We start from the raw sequence: 12,659 nt of genomic DNA on the forward strand, positions 1-12,659 counted from the left end.
ATGATTTTCGCTTTCCGCTAATGGATACCAAAGATGTCTGGATACAATGCGGAGATGAATGTTTTTATGGGTGTAAATACGGGAGGGGGTGGGGGGTCATGGGAAGAAGTCCTTCCTCCCAAAGCCGTAGCGAGGGGGACTTGGGAGCAGTGCCGTCTTAAGGCAGCATGGGCCCACCCGGGCACGGCCCGGGGGCCTCACAAAAATGAGATCTGGTTCAAATTTCCGAGAATTTGCCTCAGAGGGAATCAGGAAGAAAAGGGCCTCGGAAAGATCACTTGGCCCGAGGGCCCATGATGCTCTTAAGACGGCCCTGCTTGGGAGGTCTGGTCCTCCTCCCTCCCTTCAAATCATGGGTGGAGATGTGGGGGGCATTGCCCCCCCCCCCAGCATCAAAGGTGGAGTTGACTGATCTAATGTATATATGTATATGTGAATTGACATCATCATCATCGTGCCCCCCCCCCTAGACTTCCAAGTCTATTTCCGCCTATGCTCCAAATTGTGGCAAAATGACCGAGAAAAAAGGAAAAAAGATGACCAAATCGATTGTTCTATCACTTTGGTTTCCCCCCCCCCCCCCGATATTAGTAAATAATAAAGAGGTTAAGGACTATCAGATACGTCTTTCTCTTGAAATATTTTCCGAGCATTCGAATATCAAAAATAGTGCTGTAATTAATTCGTAATGAAAATAAGTTTTTTTTTTCCGAAAAGAAGTGAAATTCGAGTTTGCAAAAGTTTAGACACAATAAAAGAGAATTTCCGCGATTGATCGTCGAAATATTTGAATTCGCCCCAAATGACGTCACCACTGTTCAGTGATTTTTGTTCCCCACTTGATATAGCATCAGTTATTTGAAAGATACCACGAGCCACGGAGAACAGCTCTGAAGATGTAATTACTTCGGTTTAGGTTTATAAGCCTAATATGGAAGTTGAAATCGGTTAGAGAAGCTACCCGATAGACTGTTTCGGAAACTGCAGCTCGTTACAACGTTAAAAAATGCCTATCTACCAAGTATCATTTGCAGGTGGTGGCTATAGAGCCAAACGACGACCAGAAAGGCCTCGTGGTACAGCTGAAACAAATAACACAAGAATCCAAAAGTGGCATTTAAGTAAAAGATGACTGCGCGACAAATTAACAGCTAATTTGGACTTTCAGTGTTAATGAATACGAGAAACAGTACAACAGTATTCCAAAAAAAGTGTGAAAAAGAAAATCAGCTTTGAAATCTTAGTACCGATTTCAATAATATTGAGCAGCTTTGTGGCATTTTGTCGAGAGGTACTTGTCTGTGAAACATCTCAGAGCTTCCATCAGGCATTATTGGCATTATTTCGGGCCACAGATAATGTAAGACTTTGATGGAAACAAGGCGTAACTAGGCCGGGGCAATCGGGGCCCCGAGCCAAATGAAACTAACATTAACAGACATATTTTGCTGAAAATACGACTTTGTCTAAACTTTTGACTCGATTTTTCGTGTTTTATTTTTGTCATTATGTTGTCCATAAAATGTGCAGCGTAATTATTATATTATGTATTTTGCAAATAATGTCAGTGCTCCCGTAACGTAGTGGTGCTGAGTAGTGTTTCAGAATCTACTTGCGGTCCTGAGATATCCTGGGGAATGGGACAAGGGTGCAAAGCAAATTGACGGGAAGCCATGATAGGTGGCTAAGGGGGCCACAGAGAGCTGGAAAACAATTCAGATGTGTGGAAATAAAGCATTCAAGTTAAATATATATACATGAAAAACTGTCAAAGTGTATCGTATAGTAATAACAAATTGTATTTTAATATCTTATCTAGCATATTTGACAAATTTTTAATTTGCCACAAACTAATAGCAAAATAGCCATTATGGGGCGCCTCAAAATGATCGGGGTAAAAGTTACGTTCTAAATTAGAAGATAACACTTATAATACACGAAGGTCACGAGACACCTTTTGGTCAATTCTCTGCTGCCCAATTTGTTCTGAATTGGTCCCTGTTTGACTTCAGAATTTCTGTTTGTATGAGAAAATATTATTCATCCTGGAGGGTTGGGGGGGGGGGCCGTATGAAGTAAATGTGTAAATTTGACTCTCTCACCAGGGCTGTCTTAAGAACACTATGGGCCCCCGGTTACACGCAATATTAAAGTGAAGCGCAAATGTTCGCCTGGGGCCCTTATTAGGCTCTTTCTGCCCTTATTAGGGCCCCAGGTGAACCTTTTCACAATCAACAATATGTCTACGTAATACTGTAATAATAATGCAAGCGATGCACGTATGTAAGTATGCATTTTAATAGAGAATGCATATCAAGGACGGGTCAAGATTTAGGAGACGAAACATCATAGCGTAGCGTGTATTGTATGCAAACAACGGAAAGACGTATTGTCGAGATTTACGGCCGAGTTTGAACCAAGGACAGGCATCTCTTCTTGTGAAATTTATGGTCGTCGGCGGCATCATCGGTCGCTTCTCCACAGATTGTGAATTCGCTCAAGTCGCACGTATGGCACTTTTGCTATATTGTTTTTAATATGAACTTTATCCTTCCCAGTTCACGACGCAATAAAAACTAGTTTTCTCTACGACACGCGCACACACAAAAGAAAATCGAAATGCCGTTTGGCTTTGAAATGAGAATTCAGTATAATATCATTCTTCCTTTAGCGCGTTCAAAAAATCACGTACAAAGCAATTTTTTATTATCGAATAATTGTTCGTATCTCCCCCCCCCCCCCCAGCTCCATTTCTATCTGCTTTTACTTTGTCAAAAGCAGGCAGTGGTTCTCGTAATCGGGGGTCTTCGGAGAGACTTTAGGGGGTCCTTTAGCATGCGAAAATAATTAACTCATTGTTTCTACATCGCTACATAAAGAATATTATTTTTTAAAGGTGTGTGTAGCCTACATTTTCCTTCATTTTATTGTCACGGGAGTCCGTGGACCTTATCTTACTACTTTATCGAACACCAACTCCGGTCATATATCGCCATGCGGCAATTTGCAACCAGTGGAGTTGGGTGGTTAATGAAGGTTCCATCCACATCGTTGGTCGCCCCAGGCTCGGTAGGCAAAGAACTTGCTTCTGACGTTCTATGCCCGATGGACCTTGATGGCAGGGCCGCACTTAAACAAATGCGAAGGGTGCGGGCGCACCGGGCCGCTAAATTTTAGGGCCGCAAAACGAGATAAAAATTACTTTTGATTACATTTCGACTTAAACGGTTTTTAACAAAGCAAATAGCTTAAAATTCTGTTCAAGATCTCTAAAATTCAGACATTGAGCCCTCTGGCCTATAAGGTTTCCACAGAACCCATTCCTCCTCACGAAGCCAAAAGAGGGACGCAGTAGATCTAGTACCTCGGGTGCTGGACCAGATAGAGATGCTGAATTCTTTTAAAATTATTCAAAATTACACGAGGGAGGCAATATTCATGATTGCCAGACTGAAAGACTATCTAGTTGTGGTCCTGGGTACATAATCAGTTCTCTAGCCTGACAGCGACAACCTGTAAATGCCTGGGGGCATACTTTAAATTTAGTTCGCTGGGCCGTGAGCACTATTGTTCAAATTTACAGTCGAATGGCTTTCTCAAATGTTTTTTATGACCATGAGATAGTAGTTTAATTTTTATTATATTGGGTGCAAATGTGAGCCAGGTGCGCACCATGGTTAGTGGGGAGTTGCGAACCTTCATTTAGGAGGGCCGCAAAGCTGTTTTCGCACCGGACCGCAAAATACTTAAGCCCGCCCCTGCTTGATGGCATAACCTTCATAGTGAAAGACGAGCATCTTACCACTGCGCCGACCGTATCTTACTGGCACAAATTTTCCATGTAACACAAAACATTAAGAACCCTTGGACAAAACAACTTCCACTGAAAGAGAAAAATACTTTTCTTTTTTTCATACTATATAAATTAACTGTAGAAAGGGCCCCTGTGGAAAATCTGGACCCGAGAAAGACTCCAGCCTATACGGAGGATGTAGGGGGCTATGGGGGGGGGGGATAGGTAAGAGGCGCAGAAAATAAGTCTCGCACGGGTAAAGGTTTTGTCTTGAGCCGCCCCGATAGTGACAGGTGCGGTCACAAGGGACCCCGCGTTTTGGGGGGAGGGGCCCCTGCATTTACGGTAACAATAATTTCTTTCGTAAATTCTGAATTTCCACCATGTCTGGAATTGTTCTTTCATAAATTAATAATAAATTCTGAATTTTCACCACTTCTGAAACTATTTCTTGCATTTATTCCAAGTTTTCACAATTTTTCATTTTCTGAATATTTCCGATCCCCCGTCTCTTAGGGGTCATTAAAATATTACGTCAGCATCAAGAGGGGGGGGGGGGTTCGTATTTGCTGACTTTTGATGACAAGGGGGGTGGGAGGTTTTGAAGGTTGCTTACGCGTCATCAACCACCCTTTTTGAAGATATGAAATATTCTAAGCTGCTGACGAAAGTTTGCTGACATGGGGGGGGGGGGGGAGAGGGGGTCAATGTTTTGCTGACTTTTGCTGACAGGGGAGGGGGGGTCAAAAATGGCTAAAAACCTGCTTACGTAATACTTGAATGACCCCTTACAAAAGAAAAAAATCGAGCTAAAAGGGCCCCCCCCCATAAGTTTAGCACCGGGCCGCGCATCTGGAAAGTGCGGCCTTGACTCAAGTGGCACATTCCCAGATCACTTAAGTGACCCGCGACTCGCTTTCAAAACAATAAAATGCCCCCGCACTTTTTAAAAGTTTGAGCATCTCTCTGTTATATGGTTTGAAATTGGCGCCGTAAAATATTGATTCTTAATCAATCTGGAATACGTGTCGCTATCTACCAGTTCAAGTACGGAACCCAAACTTTTCGAATTGACAGCAATGCTATATGTTATTTTATATCTTGATGACACTGTCAACAACAATGGAGTTTCGTGATATAAAAATGAATGAAGATAAATCAAAAATGATTATTTACGTAATAAAATTTCTTGCTATCATCAGTATTGAAATTATTTTTTGCTAGTAAGTGTGTTTTTTTGTATCTCTGCCAATTAAAACTACAGTGATATTTAAGGTTTTCTTTATATCTGATAGATGTCAGCATCAACCACATGAAAAAGGGGGGAGAAAGTTTTATAATTCGAAATTCGAAGATTAAAACGAATAAAATATGCTCGATTAATTTTTATCAACTTATAAAAGTTTTTTTAAAATGAGTTTTAGTCTCATTTTATTGTAAAATAAATAAAAAAAAATTACAAGTGAGAACAGTCTGTAGCAAAAGTAAGCAAACGCAATTTAGTTTTTGTTACATCTACAAAATTTTACAAAATTTCGACAAAAGATAGAAATATTTTTTAAATGCAATTAATTAAATTAAAAGTTTTAACTAAAATACGGTTACATCATTTAAAATTTGACGAAAACATCTTTCATAGAAATTTCATATCAGAAGTCCGTAAAAGTTTAAATTTGGACTTGTTTCAAATCCATAATGTTATATCATCGCACGTAGGTGTATTAAAAACAATTTTTTTCAAATAGTTAACAAGTTTGTTGGAATCAACTAAAATTTATTGTCACTGAATCGACAAAGTTTCTCATTTTGATTTTGACATTTTGGTCATCGATACAGCTCAGCCAATCACAGATGCCGTAGCAAATTCCTTAACGAACTCGGTAGTTTTTCGGTTCGAAGTTATCAAATTCATTTTTGGCAACATATTATTGAGACAGAAACACTTGACAAGAGAAGAAGAATTTTGCGGAGGCAATTTCAAAACATCATTTTGAAACGGACAAAGAATGTTTATGTGATAAACGGTAAGAGAGAAGGTAATGCGGTTTTTACGACATTTTATGTGATGACAATTTTCTCTCATGAATAGAAAAACATTATGTTCGCTTTCACATGAGATTTCGCAGTAAATGTGTTTCAGTTCGACATGCACAGTGGCGAGGTTGGTTTTCGATAGTTTCCCTACTTCGAGACGGTTCTACATTTAAAAAGGGCCAAGATTCCATTTGTTAGGGATCCTTCCCGCCCCAGTTGGCAATTTGCAATGGTGCTAAGATTCTGGGGAACAGATGCAGTATAATCCGGGTCCCTTGGCGACTTTTTTTTTTTTTCGGTGCCTAACATGTCTGACGGCCCGAAGAAAAGTCGCCATGACTGACTACGGAAGCCGGAACAGCTTTGGTATAAGGGACAGGTTGGCGATTTTCGGTGCCAAACATGTCCGACGACCCCATCAAAAGTCGCCAAGGCCGTTAGACATATTACGAGCGCCGAAAAAAAAATCGCCAGCATAGAAAACAATATGAAACACAAGAGAAATGGAAACATAAATAGGAGCTGGATTGAGCGAGCATAAAAATGCTAAAACCAACAAGCATAATTATAATTAAAAAAAATAATTATAAATTAAAACCCGGAGTCTCCGGGAATCCGGGTTCTTATAAATAAACAACGGTCCTGCATGTTGTATAAATAAATATATTCTATGTGTTATAAATTAAAACCCGGACTCACTTTCCGGGTATCTAGAATCTTTTAAATAAAATAAAAAGGATGCAGGGGCATCCTGCATGTAGAAAATAATAAATGTTGGTAAATATTAAAAGGTACAACCTGAGGGAAGAGATATTCAAAATAATTAATCTGACATACACACTACATCATATTTATGGAAGGAAGAGAAATGAACTAATTTCCCAACGGTTTTCCAAAATGCCGCGGCTATAAGGGGATGTCATTTGGAAGAAAAAAAAATAGAATAGAATGGAAAAAGAGAAAACCAGTTTGAAAATGGCAGTAAAGACGCTCTAGGAACTCTGAAAAACAACAAAACCAGCGTCACCACAGAATTCTTCGAACATTCTGGAACAACGACAACCCAGAAGAACAACATCGAACCAGAGCGCGCCAACGATGGCAACTTACTGCGGTAAAAAAGTCTCCAATTTGGCGTGTCCCTTATACCAAAGCTGTTCCGGGCTCTGGGTGTCCGGACGCTTTTAGGAATTCCCTCTTAAATAAACTACGGTCCTAGTTGTAAAAATAAATATTCTCCATAAAAAAAATAAAACCCAGACACTGTGAAAAATAAACCGATCCGGGCCATCAGTCTGGGTATATCAAGACTCTAAAATAATATTTCTTTACAACACTGAAAACGGAAGGGAAGAAGTTGCAACAAATAATAAGAATAAATACATCAGAAAAATACAACCTGACAGAGAAGCATAATCCTAGTGAGACAAGACAATAACACATTTAGACAACGGAAAACAAAATGACTCTATTTCGGTACAGATTCAGCATAATCCAGATTGTCAAGAGCACCATAAGTCGCCAAGGCTGGCATAATGCCGCTGGGTTGCCATAACTTCTCTCTCACTTTCAGAATCATCCATTCTAGGGGGCATTGTTCGTGCGGGTAATTTCCCTGTGTGTAATATTTGAAATAGCGTCATTTCATTTCGAACGACCTTTCTGTGGCTTGACAATCGCATCGAACGGTTAGAAAATCTATGCTGTGATCCACATCACCTTTCCGTCGCCACCACAGAGATAACAGGAATCTTCAGGGGGGGGGGTGTGAAATCAATCCATGATTAGTTCATGAAACTAGCAAACAGGGGGACCATTAGAAGTTACGTTATTGTTATGATCATCTGCACAACCAGGACACGATCAGAAGGGAGAATTATTAGCAAGGAATTTGTATCCATTTGATCATCACAATAAGAGTGGCGAGGCAACCACAGAGACAAGATTTACAGCATATGATCCATTCCAATGTCCAAATGATCAGGAAGTGCTCTAAGCATCCAGGGCTGTCTTACGATCATTGTGGGTCCCCAGGCCAAGTGATTTTCCTGCGGCCCCACCTACTATTATTACTTAGCGATCCCTAAGTAATAATAGTAGGTTCTATTATTACTTATGCACCATCGCATGCGAACGTGCATTCATTGGAGAAAAGAAGAGTTGTCACAAAATTTGGGCACGCTGCTCTCTGCTGTAGGAGCCAGCTGGGGAAGTCTATGCGACGAGCATAATCTTCTTCATTCAATGCTTGGACTTGTTGAAAATGGTATGGGTGCAACCTCTCACCCTTCAGCACTCGCCATGTTGTATATTGTGGCACGCAAAGGCTACGGCCCACAGCTCGTGTGCTTGTAGTTGCCTGATCTGCCACCATCTCCAAAATATTGTCTTCCACACCTGCTGCTCTGGCAGTCCTTGTACGACTTGCATCAGACTGGGAAGCAAGAACAGGATCCCATTTCGCACAGCTGCCGATGCAAGCACTCAAATGTTTTCGGATTGGACAACTGCTGTGGGGAAAACACTCACCATTCATTCATGCTGCCTCTGTGGTACTTCCGTTTGCAGCTCCGTGAATGAAGTGCATGTCTTCTTTTTCAGTATTACTAAAGTGCGCCATTATCCCGTACATTATAACTGTTAGAATGGTTGCACACTGGAATAACTTTGCGGGGCTTTCGTCTGCGCCTTTTATTCACTGTGACGCAGATTTGCATATGGTTTCTCCTTCCCCAGGTTACATTTGCATGATGGTGTTCTTTTTCTCCTGATAAATTTCAACAGGAATGCTGTTTTAACATTCGTAGAGAGCGACCGTTTTCATTTCATTTTTAGACCATGCATTCTTTGATGGCAATTGCTTGTATTGGTGTGTACTATCGCCTCTTAAAGTTTTTCCCATCTTTTCTGAACCACCTTGTATTGGGATGGTCGTTCTATAAAAACATTTGGGACTTATCCTACTGGTCATTGAAATGGAATTGTCCCTGTAATGCAGGGTTGTTATAACGAGCATCGACTGTAAGGGATCCTGGGCTGTCATGCCACCAGCTAAATTATTTTTTTAAATTTTTCCAGCCTGGCTGTATTATCCGTGCCGCAACTAGGGGGAACAGGCGGGTCTGGTGCGCCGGGCGCTGAACCAGAAGGGGGTGCCGAATTCACCATTTAACTGCTTCTTCTACATTACAAGGGATTCCAAAATGCCGGCTTGCGCCAGGTGACAAAATATCTAGTTGCGGCCCTGTGTATTATAGTGACATATTCACGTTATTTTATATGAGGTAACCATTTTTTTTTCATCCTGATTTGAACTGTTTCTGTTTCTTTGCAGGCTTGGAATAGTACTTTTTTGTGTGAGCATATGAATTTTTAGACATGGAATCGCCAAATAGTCAACCTGAAAATAAGCAGCATGAGGGGACAGTTGGTGCATCACGCAGCATATTGATGAGAAGAAAGAGGAGAATCGTCGAAGGGAAACTACCAATCAAAAAGCCGAATTTGAAGGAAAACATCTTCTCTATTTCACCTATTCAGTGTTGCCAGTCCCCTTCTTGTTGTTTGAGAACTGCGTGTGGGAGACCTGTTGTCAAGAATATTCCATTAAACTGCGGAGATAAAGAAAAGTCTTTTTGTGGGACCATTTTTCAAACCTGTTCGACCAGCGAAGGTTCAGCTGCAAAAAGAAATAGTGTTTCGAGATTGAAGAGGGATGAAGTATTTGCGTGCAATATGGATAGCCCTTCACAGATTACACTCGAGAAAGATGCAGATCAAGCTGATCTCAAAGCTGCTTCCATGTCTCCATTCTGCAATGTTTCTTTCAACTTGAGAAACAAGGAAAACATCTGCAGCACCCCAGTGCGGGTCAATAGAGGGAGTCCATCTCAGCAAAATGTTTCTGTGTTGGAAACGTCCCCAATCGCTACTTGTACTGAAACCAGCAGAATTAAGCAATCTCCAGAAAATGTGTGTCCACACTTTCTCAATAGTACGCCTTGTCCAAGAAAAGACAGCTCCAAGTTCGTGCAAGCGACTGCAGCTGATGAAGCTCCTGATGAATTACAAAATAGCATAGTCTTCGATACTGGAATCCCTGATGACGAAGGGAGCGAGAGAGGTCTTCAGAAGCTGTCCTTCGATCACTGGCTACAGAAAGAGACGGCTGATAAAACTGTGATCAATCGCACAATCTCTAAAATGCAAGGCAATAGCATTAATAAGACGATAGACTTGTGCTGCAGCGTGCATTTCGAGGAGAAGCTCAGTCACCATTCCATAATGGCATTCGATAAAGAAGAAGAGTTAGAGGATGGGGAGGTCGACACAGATAAGGAATTCATCGTTCAAGAACCTCACATTATAAGTTTGCTGCACGAAAGCTTGAAGCTCAGTTCCCGCAATAACACCATCTTGGAACAAGTCGATACTTGGGAAAACGACGATGTTGTTGTTACCAAACATATTGACTCGACCCTGACTGATGGAGACTTGGCCATTTCGAAACATGCCACTAAACCTTCTGAGGAAGAAAAGTCTACAATTCCTGCCATTGAACTTGACTCATTGCATTCTGGCAAATCTGGGAGTGACGCAAATTCTATGAAAGTAGAAATTGGGTTCTCGATACTGTGTGATCCTGGAGTTCAGTTGGACCAAAAAATCGATAGAGTCAATGACAGTTGTGAAATTGTAGAGGAAATCACGTCAACGCCATTGAAGACCTCAGTAACTCTGAAAAGACAACCACTCAGTTTGATTGCTGTCTCTGCCGAAAGTAAGGTCGAGCCATCTGTTCCCGCTAAGGAAAAAATACGAGAACCTTTCAAGAGCTTGGATCCGAATGAAAACTACGATATCGAACACCCAGACTGGGAAAAAATAAGGAGATTATCGACAGACGAGGAACGCTACGAACAAGTTCGGCAATGCTGGAGTTCCAAAATTGTGCCTGATCCCAATCGCGATTTGACGCGTTACTCTTTTAGGAAGAAATTTGTCCCGAAGCCGAATCCTGCTTTTGATGCGCATCGCGGGAGACACAAGCGGCAAGCTTCTGAGAACGTTCACATCCGATCTACAAAGCGCATGAGGACACAGAGTGTACCGTGCACAGAAACCATAGACATGAGAATCGAGTCCATGAAGAAGAAGATGATGGAGAGAGAGAAAGACATCAGGTCTCAATTCCACGACGAAATGCGATATCTGTTGAGGGAGCAGAACATGGCAGAAATGGAATTTTATTATTCTCGCCATCATGGCGGTAATCGGGGTTACAACTTCCAGCCATTTTATGACTCGTACATGAATGCCATGCGCACAGCGAGTGAAGCCGTCTTGCAGAGGCAGCACGAAGACGAACAACATAACCTCAAAAGCAAATACAGCCACAAACTGCGCTGCATCGAAAACTGTTACAACACGGAAATTGGGATGCTGATCAACGTCAAACAGGAGATCAACAAGTTCTGCAGATTTTATTCCGGACTCAAAAACGAAAGCGACCCTACCATCTTGACGTCTGCGCAACTCAATGAGCTGAACGAGATCGAGAACGTCTATCAACAATTCGAGACTAATTATTATGACCCGAACGCTTGATTTGCGTCACTTTTGTGGATTGATTTATCATTGATTTTGCATGTTTTATATTCCTAGATTATTTCTATACTCGAGACTTTATTTATAGATATCTGGACTTTTTTTTTTCTTTCGATTCTATACACAAGTGATTGATATTAATATACCAGATTTTCTTTGTTTATAGGGATTTTTTCACTTCATTTATTGATTTCCATTTCAACTGGTGAGGAAGTACTATAATTATCGTACAATTGAAATTTATAGTTTAAAAAAACATTTCTTTTAACGATTTTCATGCTGCATTCATCTCTGGAAGACATCGTTGTGAATTGTTTCGTTTGCCATGTTCCCGTTGAGATGCTCCAGGCCACACAAACACTGCAACCACTAGAAGGCCAGGCTAAATAAACCAATGAGGAAGCCAGAACGTATTTGCATAGGTGTCAATGCTTCTGATGAACTCGGAAGCTTCCGATTTTATAGCCTTATTTAAATCTTCAGATTTTTTCGTGTCTTTATAGAAAAATCCTCAGTTTTTCCGTGCAAAGAAATTCAAAAATTCCTAAAAAAAAAAATCCCTCTGTCTGCAATTGTAGGTTGACCATATTTCCTTGGCAAAAAATGTGGGAAATTATGATTTCAAATACGAGAAATCGCAAATTTTCATCAAATATGATGCCAAAAGTAAGCGAAATTACTAATTGCTAAAATTGCAGATGGTGGGAATTGAAGCTCTACTACGGATCGGTAAACAATGGACTAAAATGGATTCTCATAGCTGACAAGTCCCCCGGATTTTCTGGGAGGCTCTTGAATTTCTACTCCATCTCCCAGACTCCCGAAAAAATTATTATATTTCCAGAATTTCGACCGCGGTTGTAAAAAATCCTTACTTTTGAGGGGGAAAATATTCCCAAGGAATTTATCCTCCTTCCTTTTAACCAGAACATAGCTCGCCGCTGCTCAGTCACAGCAGAGGTGTAAAAGGAATTTATCCGGAAGAAAGACAGTTACTTTTATTTTTATCCCCAAAATGAGTTAACAAGTATAATGTAAATTATCGCCATTGTATCAAATCACAAAAAACAATTTCATTTTCGGGGGCAAAAGCCAAAATTCTGTCTGTCCTGTTATAACAATGGTTCTTTGTTTGCCACTTGCGGCTCCCTTTGCCCTATTCGTGGTTCATCTGGGGTTCTCCAGAATAGATGAGCAGATATTTTCCGTAAAAAATATCCACTTC

General features: G+C 40.8%; 1 protein-coding gene across 2 annotated transcripts; it reads left to right on the top strand.

The window, feature by feature from the left end:
- The first annotated feature begins 5,730 nt into the window (after window positions 1-5,730).
- On the top strand, window positions 5,731-11,595 carry LOC149089060 (uncharacterized). Of its 2 annotated transcripts, none has more exons than XM_089237012.1 (2): window positions 5,731-5,817; window positions 9,162-11,595. In XM_089237012.1, the coding sequence occupies exon 2, from the start codon at window positions 9,206-9,208 to the stop codon at window positions 11,432-11,434; it is 2,229 nt and encodes a 742-aa protein (XP_089093138.1). In that variant the 5' UTR covers window positions 5,731-5,817; window positions 9,162-9,205; the 3' UTR covers window positions 11,435-11,595. The 2 variants fall into 2 exon arrangements, with proteins under 2 accessions (XP_089093138.1, XP_089093129.1); XM_089237003.1 differs by having other exon boundaries at window positions 5,733-5,829.
- Window positions 11,596-12,659: the final 1,064 nt, after the last annotated feature.

This window comes from Pholcus phalangioides, unplaced genomic scaffold, assembly GCF_987345545.1.
Source record: "Pholcus phalangioides strain wild (caught in Gottingen) unplaced genomic scaffold, Ppha-v1.0 ptg000002l_1, whole genome shotgun sequence".
Classification (NCBI taxonomy): Eukaryota; Metazoa; Arthropoda; class Arachnida; order Araneae; family Pholcidae; genus Pholcus; species Pholcus phalangioides.

Bases quoted from the DNA above. Each gene is read 5' to 3' on its own strand.
- LOC149089060 (XM_089237012.1), top strand. From the start codon at position 9,206: ATGGAATCGCCAAATAGTCAACCTGAAAATAAGCAGCATGAGGGGACA.